Source organism: Vulpes lagopus, chromosome 8 (genome assembly GCF_018345385.1).
Source record: "Vulpes lagopus strain Blue_001 chromosome 8, ASM1834538v1, whole genome shotgun sequence".
In the NCBI taxonomy this organism is placed as follows: Eukaryota; Metazoa; Chordata; class Mammalia; order Carnivora; family Canidae; genus Vulpes; species Vulpes lagopus.
The window spans coordinates 93,744,963-93,766,593 of NC_054831.1; the positions used below are offsets into that span (position 1 = coordinate 93,744,963).

General features: G+C 35.9%; 1 protein-coding gene across 2 annotated transcripts in view; it reads left to right on the forward strand.

Annotated features, from left to right (window-relative positions):
- GPBP1 (GC-rich promoter binding protein 1) overlaps positions 1-21,631 on the forward strand; it is a 72,243-nt gene that overhangs the window by 37,776 nt on the left and 12,836 nt on the right. The window contains exons 4-11 of one of the 2 annotated variants that reach the window (XM_041765909.1): positions 6,313-6,436; positions 6,563-6,786; positions 9,985-10,051; positions 11,106-11,165; positions 17,816-18,000; positions 18,604-18,744; positions 20,331-20,498; positions 20,938-21,125. In XM_041765909.1, the coding sequence (XP_041621843.1) occupies positions 6,313-6,436; positions 6,563-6,786; positions 9,985-10,051; positions 11,106-11,165; positions 17,816-18,000; positions 18,604-18,744; positions 20,331-20,498; positions 20,938-21,125 (1,157 nt within the window). The remainder of the gene's footprint in view (positions 1-6,312; positions 6,437-6,562; positions 6,787-9,984; positions 10,052-11,105; positions 11,166-17,815; positions 18,001-18,603; positions 18,745-20,330; positions 20,499-20,937; positions 21,126-21,631) is intronic. The other variant, XM_041765910.1, reaches the window with a different exon arrangement.

The following is a 21,631-nucleotide window of genomic DNA, read 5'->3' on the forward strand; positions in this document are numbered from 1 at the left end:
CAGTTTGGCTATTGTGGACATTGCTGCTAGAAACATCGGGGTGCAGGTGTCCCTACGTTTCACTGCATCTGTATCTTTGGGGTCAATCCCCAGCAGTGCAATTGCTGGTTCGTACGGCAGATCTATTTTTTTTTTTTTTAATTTTTATTTATTTATGATAGTCACAGAGAGAGAGAGAGAGGCAGAGACATAGGCAGAGGGAGAAGCAGGCTCCATGCACCGGGAGCCTGATGTGGGATTCGATCCCGGGTCTCCAGGATCGCGCCCTGGGCCAAAGGCAAGCGCCAAACCACTGCGCCACCCAGGGATCCCCGGCAGATCTATTTTTAACTCTTTGAGGAACCTCCACACAGTTTTCCAAGTGGCTGCACCAGTTCACATTCCCACCAACAGTGCAGGAGGGTTCCCCTTTCTCACATCCTCTCCAACATTTGTGGTTTCCTGCTGTGTTAATTTTCCCCATTCTCACTTGTGTGAGGTGGTATCTCACTGGCCCCATTTCCCTGATGGCCAATGATGCGGAGCATTTTCTCATGTGCTTGTTGGCCATGTCTATGTCTTCCTCTATGAGGTTTCTGTTCATGTCTTTTGCCCATTTCATGATTGGATTGTTTGTTTCTTTGGTGTTGAGTTTAATAAGTTCTTTATAGATCTTGGAAACTAGCCCTTTATCTGATACGTCATTTGCAAATAAATATCTTCTCCCATTCTGTAGGTTGTCTTTTAGTTTTGTTGACTGTATCCTTTGCTGTGCAAAAGCTCTTATCTTGATAAAGTCCCCCTGGGTTGCTTTTCGTACTAATTTATGACAATGTACATCTGTACACACTATGTATTGTATGTATGTATGTGTGTCATTTTTAACGTCTTTAAAGTTATTTTTTTCAGTCTTGCATATATGTTTCATTAGGTGTATTTGAGTACCTTATAATACTTGTTGGCTATTTTATTTTTTTTGTTGGCTATTTTTAATGGTATTTATTTAATTTAATATATTTTTTATTAAGTAAATTTTCTGTCCAATGTGGGGTTTGGGCTCATGACCTTGAGATCAAGAGTCACACGCTCCACAGAGTGAGCCAGCTAGGTACCCCTAAATGATGTTCTAAAAAGCTTTATTACTGGAGTGTGTGGCTGATTCAGTTGGTAGAGGATGGGACTCTTGATCTTGGGGTTGTGAGTTCAGGCCTCATTGGGCATAGAGCTTACTATTTATTTGTTTGTTTATTGCCATTTTGTTTTATTAAAAATTTTTTTTTATTGGAGTTCAGTTTGCCAACATATAGCATAACACCCAGTGCTCATCCCGCCAAGTGCCTCCCTCAGTGCCCATCACCCAGTCACCCCAGCCCCCCCGCCCACCTCCCTTTCCACTACTTTATTATTTTATTTATTTTAAATTTTTTTTCCCACTACCCCTTTGGAACTTACTTTTAAAAAGCTTTATAATTAAGTCTTTGTCACAGATACATCTTGTGGTAGTGTTGTATCTAGCAACTTTAGTTCATACTCTGTTATATTTTGGATTTTTCATTCACAAATAACAGTTTCCTATCTACCTTTTTAGCCTTATTACTTGTATTTCTTATTCTTTTTATTGTGCTGTGTGTCAATCTGTGAAGGGTCTGGGTTTTATCCTACTTGTAAGCTAACAGGTGCTAGCAGGAGACATGAGATTCCTGGATCAAGGGCCAAGAACTTTATTACTTACTAGCATGATAAGCATGATTTTGGCAGTGGTTCTTCGTGCCCCCTAAAGCCTTTGATGGTTGGTTGACATGGAAGGGTCCAGGTGGATGCTACTACCCTTGGTGCTGACTGGGGAATCTTCCACATTTATAATAAGCCTGCTCTTTGTCCCAAAGATGGATGTTACCTGTCATCTCTTAAATGTTGCTCACTGTAAACATAACCTTGAGAAATGGGCTATACAAAGAGTGGTGGAAGCCTTGCATTCTTGGCACACGAGGAAGAATGGAAGGGAATGCTTAGAGCCCATGGTGGGTTGCCTGTCCCAACAATCAGCTGATCAGCCCTACATGTTCTTGTCCAAACTTGAATTTTTGTATGGTTGTACTACTCTGTTAGCCACTCTGATTATTCTAACAGAGACTAGAGCCAAATCCATTTAATTGTTTTATACAGCATTTAATTAAAGCTTCTATTAACAAAAGTTGGTGAATTCCTTAGATTTCTTTTTGACCAGACCATCACCTTGAGAGGTAGCTTGGCCTGTACTTTCTCTTAGGGGAAAGAAACATCATGTCAAGAAATAACCAGGGCAGAATCCTGGTATTTTAAAAGTATTAATAACTGTTCTTTTTTTTTTTTTTAAATCATAATTCCTACCTAGGAAGTGGCTAAGAAGAGATGATCTCTTTTTTGGATGTGTTACATTCATTGACCAAATTGTCTCATTAAAATGTATGAAGAGTTGAGGAATGTAGGTTTATAGGTTGTTGTGAGTTGAATGCTGAGACTATTCCTATTGTTTGACGATACTGGATGTCTTTGGATAGTAGGGAGTGTAGAATAACTTGAATATTAATACTTGAATATTGACGCATTGCAGGTTGACCTTTATGACAAAAGATGTACTATTATTGGAATGTTGATGGCCTGGAACACCAAAAAAGTGACACCAAAATATATGACATGGATTAATTTCAAGGGTCACATTCCTATTAACCAGTCAGATTGCAATAGCAACACTGTAACCGAACATTTTCAACAGTGATGAAACACTGTTGACAACTCTAAGTAAAGTGATCAAAGGTTTGATATCTAAATATGGCCTCCTTCACAGTGGGACAAATGGATCAACTTTAGGCAGGCTCACAGACTGGCATGCAGAGGTGGCTTCTCCATCAGGAAGAAAAAGTAGTCTATTTTGTGACCAGTCTATGGTGGTGGACAGTTAAATATCTGGTGTGAGGCATGCTGAGGACTTAAGCAATATTCTGATTTTAGTTGTTCTTTATGCCAGCACATCTACTGTAAGTATCTGAGTAATTCAGATTATCTCAGCAGCAGCAATATTTTCACAGTTTATAACCTCAAAGAATTACCTTGAAATATGCCAGTCTCTAGTTTTTAAGGTGATCAATCAGATGACTGGGACATTGGCAACAGTCCCAAGAAGCAGAAGAACATAAAATATCTAGTTCTTAGACTTAACCTAAGGCCAGGGTTGTTGTTGTTTTTTCCTCCTCCATTTTAGCCCATTGTGATGAATGACACTTAATCTACTTGGTCTTCCAGAGTTGTTGGGGTCAGATGGCTGCTGCCACCCAACGGACAATGTCCTCTTTTAACATGGTTGAATCAGCAGAGAATGAACCGGACCCAGGCGAGAGCCTTATTGAACCGGGAGCTTGTTAAAGTATCAGGAAAGGGATAAGGTTTACCCTAGAGGGTAGTTGTCACTTCATGCAAAACAGATGTCTCAGTGGGGGTCAGCTGCATTCTCAAATACTTTACATTTGATCAAGAGTTCAAATGGGCCCCCTTTTCTGTTCTTAGTTTGAGTTCACTTTCATTTTGAGAGCTCAACAGTAGGGCAAGAGCCGTATTCCCTTTGAAAAAGGGATGTACATGTCAGGCACATGGCACTGCTGTACTGGGAAATAGCCTCTCAATATTTCACTACCCATCGAATTTTCCAACTACTATATCTCTGCTTTTTTTTTTTTTTCTTTCCTTCTGGGAGCCTGTAGTGTTTTTGCTAGACTACCTGAAAGGGGACAGGAATCACCTGTCATCTTGTGGTATTCCCTGAATGGAAGAATATTGAGCATTTTCAGTACAAGCATGTAACATTAGTACCAAGCTAAGACACAACAAACAATAGTACGTTGAATTGGCTTAAAAGCCTCACCAGCAAGATCACCCTAATTTCTCTTTCCTGCTGCTGAATTTTGAAACTCCAAAATCAGTTAAATTGAGTCATTGGGGCACCTTATCTCAGTACAGGGCACAAACTAAGAAGTTTTGTACATGCACTTCAGGGTTAAAAATCAAGCTTACTGGAGATTACATGATTTCTTCATCAATGAATGTGGGAAAGTACAGGGTGGAGGAGAATATAACTCCTTTGGGGATTGCATGGATGGTTTGTAAACTTACTGTTTCTCTTCTGATTCTTCCACCCAAGGTTGGTGTTGCTTCCTACTCTGTGTACCTTCTGGCTTCAGCAGACTGCCAGGATGGGGTCTTTCCTTTGCCATGCACTGCACTGACATGTCTCTGCCCACATTCATCAATATCTTCAGCAACCCCTACTTTCTGTTGTCTCCTCATGGGAGTGGGTAGATCATGAATTGTGCATGTGTGTCTAGCAGAGCTATAAAAGTTTGTTCCCTTCTTAAACACCAGCATACTAGACATTCTCATTACCAGCATACTAGACATTCTCACTAAAGCTGCTGAGGTTGATATAGTGTGGAAGAGAAAGGGACCAGGAAGTACAAAGCACACAGAACACTTCCACTACAGGAAACTAGGTTCTGCATTTATTTTGTTTCCAAGTAGGCTGTAACCTTAAATTTTCTTTTAATGGGTTTTTAATCTTTCTAAAACTGTATCCTCATTGTTGGCATCAAGTGTTTCATCTTTGGAGTTACCTTGACTCAGCAGCCACAGCAGTATTGCGTTTCAGGTGGGACCCCGTTGTCGTAATAAGAAATCCAATCATCCTACTTGGGAGAGTTAAATAACCTAAAGCACCGTTTGGGCACCTTGTTTCAGTTCTGCCCTTTGCCAGTTAGCTGCTAAGCACATTGAGGAACCCTTGCTTCCACCTATCACTTGGATGACAGCACTTGCTGCCAAAATCTTGAGAGTCTTTGTTTACACCTTAATGTGGCCTGGAGACCCTTGTATTTGTTTTTTTCCAGTAAATTTAGGTTCTGTTAGCATTACATCCTAATCACCAGAACTGTTAGGGGTCTGTGAATGGTTTGCTTTTTTAACCCTACTTGGAGGCTACTGTGGTAATGTGTTAGTGTTTCATGTATGCTGGCTGAAGGTATGAGACAAGGAGACTATCTTTCATGGTGCAATATGTAGCATGAGGCTGAGGCTGGGGGCAATAGGGGGGAAGCACCAGTAAGTCCTGCAGTGACACTGTGGAAGGGGACTAGTGGCTGACATGGGTATGTGCACTGGGTTTACATTGCAAATGAAGAACACTGCTCATTGTCCTAGAGGCAGTTGTAACGTAAGTCTAGTCCAGAGAAATGGTCAGGGCAGTTTATTATTTTATTTTATATTTTTAAAATTTTTATTTATTTATTCATGAGAGACACACAGAGAAGCAGGCCCCATGCAGAGAGCCCGACACGGGACTCCATCCCGGGTCCACAGGATCATGCCCCTGGCCGAAGGCGGCGCTAAACTGCTCAGCCACTGGGGCTTGCCCGGTCAGGGAAGTTTAAAAAGGTTTTTGAAGTTTTGATTATGATCATAAGAGATTAATGGACTGATACGGGGAAGAACAGCAACTTTTATAAATAGGTGTGACTTTTTATGAGTTTTCATAGATTCCTAGTTTTTATTTTTATTTATTTTTTTAAAGATTTTATTTAGTTACTCATGAGACACAGAGAGAGAGAGAGAGAGAGAGGCAGAGACACAGGCAGAGGGAGAAACAGGCTCCATGTAGGGAGCCCGACGTGGGACTTGATCCTGGGTCCCCAGGATCAGGCCCTGGGCTGAAGGCAGCGCTAAACCGCTGAGCCACCAGGCTGCCCCTATAGATTCCTAGTTTTTAGAAATAGTTTTTATACATTATTTTTTTCTTAAGATTTTATTCGTAAGTAATCCCTCCAGCCAACATGAGGCTTGAACTTAGAACCCTGAGTTCAAGAGTTGCAAGCCCCACAGACTGAGCCAGCTAGGTGCTTCTGTAATATTATTTTGATAATTTAAAAGAAAACCCAAACATTTGTTTTGGGGAAGAGGAATTTGGAAATAAGTCTGAAGACTTAGAATTTCAGCTTCATTTGTCATAACTAATGTATGATGGAGTATTCTATTTTGTTACATAAGAGAAGTACACTAAGTTTTGCCTTGTTTTCCTTAGAATAGTATTTTACTTTTAAAGTTTTTGGGTAAGTATATGTGGTTATTATACTCTTTCAGAATGGTTTCCATTAGACAAAATAGACCAATGGTGGAATCTATCTTAATAAGTTACCAGTTACCAAATATATTGAAAGTAACTACAGAATATTCTTAGCCATTTAGAATTCTTGGAAATAAATTGAGCCAGGTTTTATACATATGTTTACCTATGTGCTTATTTTGTTTCAGTCGTCATTAAATTTTGAGAAGCATTCTGAAAACTTTTCATGGACAGAAAATCGTTACGATGTGAATCGTCGACGACACAACTCTTCAGATGGCTTTGATTCTGGTATTGGACGTCCTAATGGAGGTAAAATTTGCTAAGAAATGAAAGTTTAAGGATAATTTTCTTGATCTTTTAAGAATGTTGATAGTGATTGAATATTTAAACAGAACTATCTTTAAATTTATAATACTTTACCATTATTAAATAAAGGTAATTTTGGAAGGAAAGAAAAAAATGGATGGCGGATGCATGGAAGAAATGGTACTGAAAACATAAATCATCGAGGGGGATACCATGGTGGAAGTTCCCGTTCTCGTAGCAGTATTTTCCATTCTGGAAAAAGCCAAGGACTACATGAAAACAGCATACCTGACAATGAAACAGGGAGGAAAGAAGACAAGAGAGAACGCAAGCAGTTTGAGGCTGAGGATTTTGTAAGTTTCTAATAATTTTAATACAACTGAGGTTTTGACAAGTGCCATTTTACCATCAAGGCTTTCTCTCTCTCTCTCTCTTCTTTTTAAGATTTTACTTATTTATTCATGAGAGACCCCTTATTTATTCATGGGGGTGGGGGCAGAGAGAGAGGCAGAGGGAGAAGCAGGCTTCCATTGCAGGGAGCCCGACATGGGACTCGACCCAGGTCTCCAGGATCAGGCCCTGGGCTGAAGGTGGTGCTAAACCACTGAGCCACCCAGGCTGCCTGCATCAAGGCTTTCTCATGAGATTTTATCACTATGGTTCGTTTTCTATAGAAATCAGACCTGACAGGTTTAATTATTTTTTTAATGTTTATTTTAAAGATTTATTTTTTTATTTTAGAGAGTGCACAAGCCTGCTTGAATGGGAGCAGGAGGATGGGCAAAGGAAGAGGGAGAGAATCTCAAGCAGACTCCCTGTTGACTACAGAGCCCTACTCAGGACTTAATCTCATGGGATAATTATCTGAGCCAAAATCAAGAGTCAGATACTCAACCCACTGAGCCTTGTGTTTCATGTCTGGTAGTTTATTTTTCTGTATATGCTCATTTTTCATTCTGTACATATTTGAGTGGTTGTCGGTAGATGGGACAAGATAGGAAGGTCCTTACTCTCATTGAGTTTCTATTCTATTTAGATGCATTATTGACGTAAAAAGTACTATTTTGCAAGAGAACTTAGACAAGGGGACTTGATGGTTACTTTGGGAGGTCAGGAGAGGTTTCCCTAGGAAGTGACATTTAATTTGGGACCTACTTTGGTTTAGAGGTGAGCTTTGTTAAACCTGGAAGGAAGAGGGCAGCCCGGGTGGCCCAGCGGTTTAGTGCTGCCTTCAGCCCAGGGTGTGATCCTGGATACCCGGGATCAAGTCCCACGTTGGGCTCCCTGCATGGAGCATGCTTCTCCCTCTGCCTGTGTCTCTGCCTCTCTTTCTCTCATGAATTAAAAAAAAAAAAAAAAAAAAAGGGAAGGAAGGAAGAGGGGAAGGCCTCTGACTAAGGTTAGAAGTGAGCTAAGGCCTCTAACTAAGGTTAGAGGTGAGCTTGTAATGTTTAAGGGATAAAAAGGTCAGTATGGGTAGTGACTATTAAACCAGGTTAGAGAGGTTGCAAGGGGTTTTGATTGAATAGGACTTTGGCAGATAAAGGTAAATAATCTTGAATTATTTAAACCTTTAAATTCAGTCTAATTACAGATGTAGTAGGAGGAAGCCCCTTTGGAGGAAAGTCATGTGATCTCATTTAAATTATATTTATTTTAAAAGATTTTATTCATAAGAGACACAGAGAGAGAAAGGGTGAGGGGCAGAGACATAGGCAGAGGGAGAAGCAGGCTCCTGAAAGGAGCCCAATGTGGGACTCAATCCTGGATTCTGGGATCATGCCCTGAGCAATGGCATACGCTCAGCTGCTGAGCCACCCAGGCGTCCTTCATTTAAAAAAATTTTTTAGAAGACTCTTTCAGTTGGATCTTGAATGGATTACAGTGAGAGGAGGGAGACCAGCTAGGAAGCAGTTGTAGTAGTTCCAGAGAAAACAATGGCTTAAACTGGGTAGCTATGATTAGTGAAGATAATGTTTTGGGTATGGTTTAATGGTAAATTGGGTGGAAGTGAGTCAAAGGGTTTGATTGGATTTAGGGCAGGGGAGTGGTGAGAAGAAAGAGAAGAACAAAATATTATTCTTAGGTCCTGTAACGAAGTAACTTTGTAATTGCTATGCCTTCCCACTTTAGTGGTTCATTTTTTCCACTTACTAGTTGCCATAAAATGGAATTTTTGTAATACAAGTAAATTAGTAATGATAATAGTATGATTTCATAGTGTTGTAGGGTTAAATGAGTAATGCAGTAAATCACTTAAAAACAGGGTCTTGACACATAGCAAGCACTCAATAAAACCTTGTTGCTATTGTTATTGTCTCAACCCCCCACTGAGTTGGCCTAGCCCTGTTAGAAATCACCTATAGCCTCCACCAAAGTCTTCTGACGTCCTATTTAGTTGGTATCAAGAAATCATACTGGTACGCATTACATACTCTTGTGTGTGTGTGTGTGTGTGTTGGGGGGGGACTTCACAGTAACGTCAGTATAGTGTTAAGAGTTCACTTTTGTGGGTAAGTAAAATACATGAGGATTTCTTTTATTCAGCATGTTAAGTACCTTTAAGGTATACTGTGTTGCTAGGTAATATGGAAAATATCTGACTGGAAATTTAGGATCTTAAAACTTAGCTTTAGAATACACATTCAATGCTGAACTCAATTTTCTTTTTAATATCCTGTGAATCACTTGTTGAAATAAAAATTTGTACTTTGCTTGGAGAATGTGTGTGTTAATTCATGTAGCAATGAAAACCTGACAACTGTTGGGGAGTAGTCTGACTCTTCTCTTCTTTGCTCTTGACCTTAGGCTGAAAGAGTAATTTTTCCAGTTGGTACAAAGACCACATTGCCTTGAGTTTGCTGTGGTTTTTCTTTTTTTAAATTCACATATTATCCTCAGATAGTTGAGGATAAAAATATTTAAAGATTATTTCTGTGTTTTCCTTCTAGAAGTGAGAATAGACAGTAACCATTTTGATTGTTAGAGTGAGCTGAAAGTAAGGTTTATGAATAGTCTTCAATAGTTGATTGTATCATGCCAGGTTTTTTCTGTGTGTGTACATATATATACACACATATACATATACATATACATATACATATACATATACGTGTGTGTGTATATTTAGTTTTTAGATTTTATTTATTCCCTGAGAGACACAGAGAGCGTCCCATGCAGGACTCGATCCCAGGACCCTGGGATCACGACCCGAGCCAAAGGCAGACTCTCCACCACTGAGCTACCCAGGCATCCTTGTATTATTATTTTTTAATTAATTTATTTGAAAGCTTGAGAGTTGTGTGCCTGTGGAAGGGAAAGGGGGGGGCAGGGAGAGAATCTCAAGCATACTCCTCACTGACTGCTGAGCCCCACATAGGGCTCCATCCTACAAGTCATGAGATCATGACCTAAGCTAAAACTGAGTCTGCTCAACTGAGCCACCGAGGTGCCCCTTCAGTGTGGTTTTGAGATTACTTTAGAAAAGGTTTATTTTTTAAAAATGTGAGCAGTGTTAACATTTGTTTTATTTTTATTCCAATTTCTTTCAGCCATCTTTAAATCCTGAATATGAGAGAGAACCAAATCAGAATAAATCTTTAGCTGCAGGTGTATGGGGTAAGTAATTTTAAATCTATCTTTGAGGGGCATAAAATGTTATTTGTAGATTTCCCTTTTTTGTGTGTGTTTTTAAAAATAAACAGGCTAGAATTAAACTTTTTAAAAAGATGTTTTTGAGTGCTCAGCTACATATAAAGGTAGCACTTATCTTTTAAAAACAGGATACCAGGGATGGGAGAGTTTGATTTGAAATACTTGATTTGCACATATAAGTACATTAAGTATACTCCTGAGTTTTGTTTGTTTGTTAATGGTTGTAAGTTAATGTAATTGAATCAATGTCATTTCAAGAGCAGCCTGATAATCTAAGGAAACAAAAACTTAGTTTAATTTTTCACAGTTGGAAACTTAGTTAACTGAAAACTAAGTACTTCTAATCATCATATGACATAAAATTAATCTTTTTACGTATGAAAATGGTTATACATAAAGAGTGTTAAATAATTGTATAAATTTGCCTATGAAACTAATCTATGATTGAAATTATTTGCCTTTTTGATTGTCAAAGCTTAATGACATTTTTGGGTAATAACTCCCTTTTCATTAAAACTGCTGAGTTTAATTTGATAGCATCTTACAGAAGATTAAACTGCACTCATATTACAAATCAGACAGCTTCTTAAAGATTCAAGTGAAGTTTAAAATAATGGAAAAAATTTAAATGTGAAGATTTGATATCTGAAAAATAAATTTACTTATTTGATGCCAAATTCAAAGGTGATGAATCCACTTTGGAACTTAAACACATGTTCATTTGTATTTTCCTATTGAAAATTATCAGCTTACCAAAAGAAAAGGATTGTGGCTTGTGACACCATACTAGTCCTAATGACAAAGGCATTATTTTAAACTTTGCCACTTCCTGTGCTGTTCTTTATTGTATTTATGGGGTTGATACTCTGGGGAATTATTTTGTTTTCTTTTGATCTCCCGATTTATTTAAGGGCTTTTTAAGGGTGGGGGTGGGGGTGGTCAGACACTTTTGTTAGAACCATGTGAATGGCATTGTTTTTTCTGTATTGCAAATTAGTATTTCTACCACTCTCCCCAGGCCTACACGCCCAGACACACACATACCCAACCAAAAAAATCTCCCAAGCTCCTCTCTTAGGTATGTTTCCTTATTATTCAGTTTTTCTGGGAACAGCTGATTGCATAAGAATATAGAACCACCTGGAAGGTGTTAAATAGAATCTCTAAGAAATTAGGAATAATTTGGATTTGACTAGAATGAAAGTAAATTAAAAAATCAATGTCAGTGAGCATTTGTCATATAAAACTACCTATAGATACTATTGGTACTGATCCTTGGTTAATTTAATAATTTTAGAGATGATTTAAAGGCAAATACATTTTTGAAACTATGAGAATAAAATGTATTAATATAAAGATTTTGGTTCTACTGTTTCAGGGTTGGTCTAAGGATTTTGAGCACTAGTTGAAAAGATGTTTAAAAGGAAGATGTACTCTTTACTGTGCCTTAGGTAAACTAAGAAGTGTGTCTGCATTAGAAAAAAGAAAATGGTTAATTGTGGTTTGATTAACTGTTAAATTCCCAGTACTTCTCATAGGAATACAATGAAGCTTTCATTGTATTACACTTCACTATTCCTTTCTCACCTTCCCCCCCTGGGTTCCCAAATACTGTTTTCCCCATTGCAACATTTAAAATAGCAATGTTCCTGAGGAAGACATGAGAGAATTTTAGGAAAGACTTCAATAGAACTTATCTAGTGCTACTTCCTTCCAGGTAAGTAAAAATTTAATAACGGGAATGTAATATGTATTAAAAAAACAAACAAACTAGTTTGTCCCTGAAACTATCCTTTTGTAGATCAGAAATTGCAAGAGTCTAAACATAATATCCCAGCTAAAAATAATACCTTGAGGGAAAGTAATTACACTGTTTAAAATACAGTTACATAAGTTTAATTCTACTTAGAACTTAATTAGTTTTGGAAACACCTTCATGTAGCTTTTATCATGTCTTTATTGTTTTGATCTTAGGATCGCTTTTTGAATGCCTACGAGTAATACTAAATCTATCCCTAGATCCTTAATAATTTAAAATTAAAAGAAAAGTTAAAGGTACTTGAGTGTGCCTGTGACAGTTGTAAAATATTGTTATGTAATTTTTTGGGATGTGAGAAAGAAAAAAAAATGTGTTTCTATGCTACTCGAGACGTGATTAATGACTGTTCATTTGTGTGTTTTCAGAAGTCCTACTGGCTGTTTTTGTGTCGATGAATTATGTCAGCAATATATTATTGGCAGAGGCTAACATTTAGTACTTAAAGTGCTAAATAGTGAAAATTTCATTCACTAGTAATTAAGCATAATCTTTCAGCTCAGCATTTATTTTTGTGTCTATTTCTTGATAACTTGATGGACTTTTCTGATTTTTTGCTCATATCTGATTATACTAAAAAGCATTGAGGTTCATTTTTAAGATTTTGTTTAGCTTTCTAAAAGCAAATTAGTGACTATTTCTTAAAGGTGGGTTATTTTCTAGAGAATTCCAGTGATACTAGCCAAAAGTATACAGATGGGTGACAAGATTGCATGGAGTTAGATGAAAACCAGTTTTTTAAAAAATGAACTTTGTAAATAGAATTTAAGAGAAAGGAATAATCTTTATTGAATTTCTTTGTAAAAGCATTGTTGGTAGTTTATACATAGAAAAGACTCAACTTTCCTTCAATATCTTAATGTGAAAATAATCGTTAAAATAACAACAAGAAAGTATTGCAACATATGTTCAAGTTGAGAAGGGAAAATTAATAGGACTTTATTAGGCAACCTGACAGAAGTAAATTGGACTCTAATGGATTAGAGTTAGAAGTTTTATTTATTCATCATGTAAATTGTTTCAGAAGTTTTGAGTAATGTAGGGGACCTTGTTAAAAACACCATACATACCCTTACTTTTGACATAAATTATTAAGTTAGTGAAACTCATTTGTTTGAAACTCCTACTACATTAAATTAAAGCGAAAGCCAAAAAGATGTAAGTAGCATCAATTTATGTAAATTAGAAACTCTAATTTTCTGCATTAAAATTAGTGTTCACAGTAGGAATTTTTTTTAATTGCTGTGGTACAGATTGAGTTTGATATTTGTGTATTACTGTGTTTTATGTGACTAAATTTCCTTTTCAAATTAGTGTGAAAATTTAATTCACATGTAGTTAACCCTTTGGCTATAATGCTGTTGTTCACACATTCAGGTTGCCTCTTATATCAAGATGATAACCTTAATCAGTAATTTGGCATCAGAAAACAGTGGACTTTGACTTCATTTGATAGTGTACACTTACAGGCTTCTCATTCTGAACAGTTATAGGCTTCTTGTATTTTTAGTTGGGGATAGCAAACATTTTGAAGTACTTGGCCTAGCTATACTTTAATTCTGTTTTGTCTGCTGGTATAATAATGTAGTGGTTAAAGGTATTTGCTTTGGAATCAGACCTGGGTCTAAACTTTAGGTCTTTTACCTAATGGTTATTTAGACTTTGGGCAGATGACTTAATCTGAGTGAATTTTCTGTGAGATGAGAATGTTTACAATAATTATAATGAAAAAAGCGTTGTTAATAATAAATTGTGTAAGAGGTTTAAATTGTGTAAAGTTGATCTGTGTAAAATCTTTGATCACATTACAGGTATGTAATGAATATTAACTACATTATGATCAAATCTAGTAAGCAGTACATATTCTAGTAGATTTATTAAAAAAAAAACAAAAAATTTCTAAGTGAGAGATCAAAGAATAAAGCAGTAAGTGACTGAAACAAAATATTTACGAGACACCTATTTGGAGAGTATAGTGAAAGACAAAGAGGATGAAAAATTGAGATGCCTGCTCTTAACCATACATGTTACCAAATTACTTTGTATTATAGATGGCACTATTTTATTTTTACATTTTTAAAAAGATTTAATTTATTCACGAGACACGCAGAGACAGCAGAGAATAGGCAGAGGGAGAAGCAGGCTCCACGCAGTGAACCTGAGCCAAAAGCAGACACTCAACCACTGAGCCACCCAGGTGCCCCAAGGTGGCACTATTTTAATTCCGATTTTTTTCTCCAAAGAATTGAACTAGTCCTCTTCCCACCATTGAATTTGTATTTAAGGAAAAAATTTAAGATTACATATAATTTTTTACACCCCTAAAACTTAGTACTAATAGTTATTGTTGACTGGAAGCTTTACTGATAATATGGTCAATTAACACGTATTTTGTATATTGAATGTATTAGATATTCTTACAATGAAGTAAGCTAAAGAAAATACTAAAACTGTAAGGAAGAGAAAATATATTTACAATATTACACTGTATTTGTCAGAAAAAAACTGCATATAGGTGGACTGGTGCAGTTGAAACCCTGTTATTCAGGGTCAACTGTAATATAAAGTAAATATGAATAACTCAGGTTTGGTAATTAGTGCTGCCATTATCCTTTACATTGCTGTTATGTAATCATTGCTATTAAGAACACTGTTTATTTTTATTTTTTTTAAGGTTTTGATTTATTTTGAGAGAGAGAATGAACGTGCAAGTAGGGAGAAGGGCAGAGGGAGGAGAGAATCTCCAGCTGACTCCATGCTGAGTTGCAGAGCCTGACGTGGGGTTCGATTTCATGACCCAGAGATCATGACCTGAGATGAAATCAAGGGTTGGATGCTTAACTGAGCCATCCTGGCGCCCCACTTTGTTTTTAAATGGGCAGGTTTATGTGGTATATTCAGGGCAGTTGTATAGGACATAAGTTAGTCTCTTTTATGTTTATTTCTGTCAGTGTTTCTCATTTTCTATAATGTAAATCAACCTAAAATTTGATATAATATTGAAATATTGGGAGTGTATTTTAGTGGGGGATAGTCTGACTTTTTTAGGCATTTCTAGTATTTTTGAAAAAACATTTCATAGTAACTGTGACAGGAACTATTGTTTTTAATTTTATAGTAAGATAAATTCATATGATTGGAGCAAGATTCTGTAAATTTGGTACAAAGTACATGTTTCTTAAACTCTACTATAAGAATTGAATATGAATGCCTAATCAGTGCATTAGCACTATGTCTGCTTCTCTTTCCTTGCAAACCATATCGTCTTCCTTTGGGTACCTTTATTTTACATTGCTCTTGTCTTTTTTTTTTTTTTTTTTTTTTAAGATTTTATTTATTTTACAAGGAGAGTGCACACAGGTATGTGTGCTCACAAGTAGGCAGAGGAAGAGGGAGAAGCAAACTCCCCTGCTGAGCAAAGAGCCCGATTCGGGGCTTGAACCCAGGACTCTGGGATCATGACCTGAGCCGAAGGCAGATGGTTAACTAAGCTACCCAGGCTCCCTGCTACTTAGCCTTTTATAATTTATTTCTTAGGCTTCTTCTTTCATTCTTTCTTTTTTTTAATTCTTCACATCTGTGGAAGCTTGAATCCACTACTATGAGATCCAGTGTTGCGTGCTCTACTGAGCCAGCTGACATCCCTTCACCTTTTTTAGAGTATTCTCTCTTTGCCCTGAAGGCTGTTTTGAGGAAGAAGCCAGAATATTTCTTGCTCTAGATGTCTAAGAATCAAATTTTAGGAAAGTGAACTTTGTAGTCAGGAACTATGTTGAGGCTTACAGATAAAATATGTTTGCTTATCCTTTTCTATCTTTTAATTTTGATGGTTTATGCACAATAATTTCTTGTTAATTTTTTGTTCTTGTACCTCAGCCTTCTATGTGGGACCATTCTACTTCTTGCAGTACCTTGTTTAAAATTTCCTTCAGTAGGAATCTTTTCTTAGTGATTGATCTTTGAAAAGTTTCACTTCTGCCCTCTTCCATATATGGTTTTTTCGAGTCCCATTTATAATCCAAGATTCTATAGGGTAAATTAATCCCATCTTCAGCTGTTAGGTTCCTTTGTGGGTACTCTAAAGTTTTTTTCTTTACTACTTTTTCTAAAAATGTGGGTTGACATGACTCCTTCCAGATGACCCTTTTCCTGTTGTATTTGTTTTCTTCTTATAGTGACTTTAACGTAAGGACCTACTATAAGGTAAAGAAGAGATGAGCTTGTGTGCTTAATGGGCCTCGTTGAACTAGAAGTGCCTATGAGTCATGTTTGAACTCCTTTAATTGTGATGTACTGATAGAAATGTCCTCTGTTTCAACACTTGAATTCCTCCGGGACCTTGCAATGCTTAGTACCTTTTCTCAGTACCAATCTGATTCTTGAGTTTCATTTAATTTAGAGTTTGAGTACCAGGCTGTTAAGATTTTCTCTTACATTTTAATTTTTAGAATTGCTAATTTAAATCTTTTTTTTTTTCACAATTTTACTCACACATTTACATCATCTGTTTACCAGAATAATTTACAAAACTTAAATTGTTGAGTGCTATTTCTAGTGTTCTACATTCACCTGCATTTGAGATCTTTATTCTTAATTTTTGTTTTGTTGACTTAATTGTGTAGGTTCTTTAGAAAAGCTATGTATTACTGATTTAATTTCTGTGTTGTGTGCCTGAAGATTTCTTCCTTAGTTAGCCCTTAAGACCCTCAAGAAGTTGAAATGTTTGCCTTAGTAGTTGAGCCATCTGTTTATTAACTTTTAGGAATATTGCTCAGTTTACTTTAGGTCCTTGTTCTTTCGTACTTTACCATTAAAATAAATGAAGCATCATATCAGCTCTATATTTTGAGGAGTTTGAAGCTCATATGAACTTTGAGAGTACCTTCGTATCCCTACAAATCCTTGTTTAGTTTTTAAAATGGTCCATAGGAAGTTTGGTTTGGTTTGTTTGAAGTGAGGCATCCTCACAAACATGTAGACAACTCGGCATCTCACAGGATCTTATCTTATTTCATACACAGTGCTAATTTTGTTTTAGATTTTCTGAGCTTTCTCTCATTTCTTTTACCCTAAGCTCTCCAATTATGATGAAACTGATACTTTGAGATTTTTTCGAAGGGAAGAAAGACATTTTATCACAATAATTGTGAACAAGCTCACGTGTAATACTGCACTAAATTCTAGGAGTGTGTAGAAACTAAACTCAGTTTTTTTCATGTTTTAACAACTGCAGTTGGTCTTGAGAAGAAAGCTTTCCAGTTGTTGTTGCTAGTACTATCTTCAGAGTTCTTAGCCCTGTAGCTCTTGTATAATGCCTTCATTGTAGTTAGATGGGCAATGAGTATTTGACTTGGTATTGTGAAAATAGAATCCTGTTTTCTGCTAGTCATAACTTCAGGGAGAAATTTAAAAATAAAGGGACTGTATAGTTCTTTGTTTATTGGTGATAACTTTTTAAGTGAGATAAAAAGAATGAGAATGGGTTAGGAAAAATGTCTTTTTAAGGAGAAGGCAAAAATATAATGTACTCTATATTCTGAGCATTAGGTGCAATTAGGGTGAAGTTTGCATTTAAAAAAAATAAAAAATAAAAATATGCTGAGAGTGTAAGTTAATCTTGAATTGGTCTTAGTTAACATTCTAGGCCACTAGTGAGCTGAAATCATCTGTATTACTTGACATTGCTCAATTCTTGCTATATTTTTAATTATGTTGTAGCTTTATTTCTGAAGCAGGAAGCTCATGCTTATAGCTTATATAGCTCATGCTTACATAGCTTAATTATTTTACCCTGGAAGCAGCTATTATTCTTAAACATAATCAAGGTTTGGAATATGCTGCTTTTTTGGTGGTTTAATTTTTTGCTAAAATATAAACTGTATGTAACCCTTGCTCGTGCTTTATTTATGCAGAGTATCCTCCGAATCCTAAATCTAGAGCTCCAAGGATGCTGGTCATTAAGAAAGGTAATACAAAAGACTTACAGCTATCTGGATTCCCAGTGGTAGGAAATCTTCAGTCACAGCCAGTTAAGAACGGGACTGGTCCAAGTGTTTATAAAGGCTTAGTCCCTAAACCTGCTGCTCCACCTACAAAAGTAAGTTCTACATTTTTAAAAATGCAAGTTTTAAGTTGGTACCAATTAAGTTACTTCAGGAAAAGAATGTTAAAAATTTTACACCAAAGTGTGGGGGTGGGGGGTTGGTGGGTACTGACTTTTAAGTGCAAAGACTTGGCTCACTGTATGTCATTAATTTTAATTATTTTTTAGATGCTGTGTGTGTTTGTCCATGTATGTTTTATCTTCTTTTAATAGCAAATGAAATCTAAAATTTTGTTTTCCCAGATGGATCTATGATATATTTGCTCAATAATATATAGTGCTGTTTCCTTGGTGTTCACTTTTAGGTTTTTGGAGCTCCTACTTGTATTTTCTTGATAGTAGGCAAAGTAAATCTAACTTTAGATTAATAAAACTTTGAAAAAATAGCATAGTAGTCAGATATTTTTATCTGAATATGAAGCTTTGGTTTGATTTGTAGAAAGAGAAATAAGTAGGAATGATTAAAATACATTACAAAAAATGATTTTCTTTATGAGTCTCATAGTAGTCATCTTTATTTTATAGGGTTCACTTTTTCCTCTGTGTTCCAGATGATCTGTTTTCAATACACATTAATACTTGCATATTTTTCTTTAGCCCACACAATGGAAAAGCCAAACTAAAGAAAATAAAGTTGGGACTTCTTTCCCTCATGAGTCTACATACGGTGTTGGCAACTTCAATGCTTTTAAATCAACTGCCAAGAATTTTACTCCATCAACAACTTCAGTGAAAGAGGTATGTCATTTAAAATTATTCCTGAGGAATGCAACATATCTTAATCATGATAATTTAATTAACTGAGCAAAGGGCATAGATACATTAAATGAGTACATTTAAATGAGATATTTCAGTTTTTTCAGAATACTTGATTCAAATACTTAGCTTGCTAATGCTAATCATTTTTGCACTTTAAGAATAATTTAAGTATTTTTTATTTATTTAATTTTTAAAAGGTTTTATTTATTTATTCATGAGAGGCAGAGACACAGGCAGAGGGAGAAGCAGACTCCATGCAGGGGAGTCTGATGTGGTACTCAATCCCAGGACTCCAGGATCACGCCCTGGGCTGAAGGCAGGCATTAAACCACTGACCACCCAGAGATCGCCAATTTAAGTATTTTTAAACAAAATCCCCAAGTATCTTAAAATGTAGAGAAACTAATACAAATACCTAGTTACCAATCAGCTATAAGTAAAAATTTTTATTTTTTTTTTATTTATTTTTTTTTTAAGTAAAAATTTTTAAGAAAAGAATGATGACAGTTGCAACTTTGCCATATGTGATAGAGTTACACTATGCTCTAAGATTGAACCTTGACTAAAAAAAGGAAGATTTGTATTATATAATCTTCCTTTGGGGATGATTAGTGTTAACACTCAAGGGGCCAGAGAGGAGGAGAAGAGGAAGAATGCATATTATTATTTTATGGACTTTGCTTTTGGTAGCTTAAGTTTTTTTTTTTTTTTTTTTTTTTTTTTTTTTTTTTTTTGTCATTTGACCAAGTTTCTGAAGCTTCTAGATCAGGGAGTTCCATGATTAGTTCAGGGTCAAAGGCATTTGTTTCTATGTTGCTACACTGGAAATTGCTCTGTGTACTGTATTGGAACATCATAGCCCCTCATTTTACTGGTTTTTAGTAATAGAAATTTAGAACTGGGATGAAAGGACCAGCATTCTCAGTTGGTATTATGGCTTAGATTCCTTATAGTCTATAGACATTTATTGGCAACACTTTGGCATTATGGTAGTTTTCCATAGATAAAAATCTCTAACATGGAGTTTTAACATTCTATTTTCTACTGTGTTCCACTGTCAAAACAAAATAAAAAAAGGACTCTAGTACATTTCCCTCCCCATCTCCTTCCAGCCCTACCACAAACATTTTCCTTCATGAAATCCTACTTGATAAACTCTCTGTATCTGTGTGTATATAATTATAAAATAGATCTTATTAGAGTTGTTATTAGGACCTTAGAATTCTGTGGGACACAGTTTTAAAAACCACTCCAATATGTATTATAGGCATATTTAAGTAGCTTTAGAATGGATTTTACGAAATTATTTAAACTCTCAGTTTAGAACAGTGGTTGTTAGTAGTGCCAGACCTTAATTGTTATATGGGATTAAAAAAAAAAAAGAATTAAAAAAAATTCTTTTGTTTACTTATTCAGTGGGATAAACTTATACAAGTATAGAGGAAAATAGGCTTTAAAATCAATTTTGTATTGTGAATAGGGTAAAATAGGAAGTTGTAGTAGTTAAACTTTATATCGATATTCTTTATCTCTGTATTTATTACTATTTCTGAATTTTTTCTTAGTGTAATCGCTCAAATTCCTCTTCACCTGTTGACAAACTTAATCAGCAGCCTCGTCTAACCAAACTGACACGTATGCGCACTGATAAGAAGAGTGAATTTTTGAAAGCATTGAAAAGGGACAGAGTAGAAGAGGAACATGAAGATGAAAGTCATGCTGGCTCAGAGAAGGTAATTGAACTAGCAGTAATTCTTGGTTTGACATTAACATGTCATTGAAATATTTGGTCAGATATCACTCAAGACCTTTGAATAAACTTTAATCAAAATAGTCATCTCTCTGAAAGCAAGCTAGTTTACTGTATGTATAAAGAAGGACTTCTTTTCTGAAGTAGATTTTTCTCATTCTGTTGTTGCTGTGCAGAAATAATGTTTTCTTTTGTATTTTCTGTCTTGGCTGCCTTCATCCTTTTGATTTGCCTTTGTTGAATAAATGTGAAGACATAGAGTCAGAAAACTGTGGGTATTCTTCACAGCTTACTTTTATATTTTCTGAGAATATCTCCTGAATTTAATGACTATAATATTTATGTATTATCTGGAATCTATTAAAGTTTTCAACAGATGTAATCTCTAACTCCTTTTTCTTTTTTAACTTCCTACAAATCAGGATGATGATTCATTTAACTTGCATAACAGCAATAGTACTCATCAAGAAAGGGATATAAACCGAAATTTTGATGAAAATGAAATTCCACAGGAGAATGGCAATGCCTCAGTAATTTCCCAGCAGATCATTCGGTCTTCAACCTTCCCACAAACTGATGTTCTTTCAAGTTCACTTGAGGCAGAACACAGGTTAGTGTTCATTTTTACTTTTTTCTTAGCATTTTTTACATCCAGGGTTTTGATGTTATTATAGAATTGTGACTTATTTGAAGTTTTTTTGAACTGTTTACCAAATTTCCTCGATCTTACATGTAGAGTTACATGATTTTTGATACATTCAAAGCTGTGCAACTGACATCACATTCTGATTTTACAGCATTTCTGTCTCCCCTAGAAGAAGCCCTGTGCTCATTTGCGTTTAATTTCTCATTTTTCCTCTATGTCCTAGGCAACTGCTAGTCTACTTTCTTGATAGTTTTGCCTTTGCTGGATATTTTAGGTAAATAGAATCATATATTGGTGTGTTATGCCTGGCTTCTTTCACTTAGCATAATGCTTTCAAGATTCATGTTGTATCGTGTGTCACTATTTTGTATATCTTTAGTGACAAGTATACGATATGGCTCTATCACATTTTGTTCATCAGTTTTGATGGGTATTGAGTTGTTTGTACTTGATGAGTATTCAGGATAATG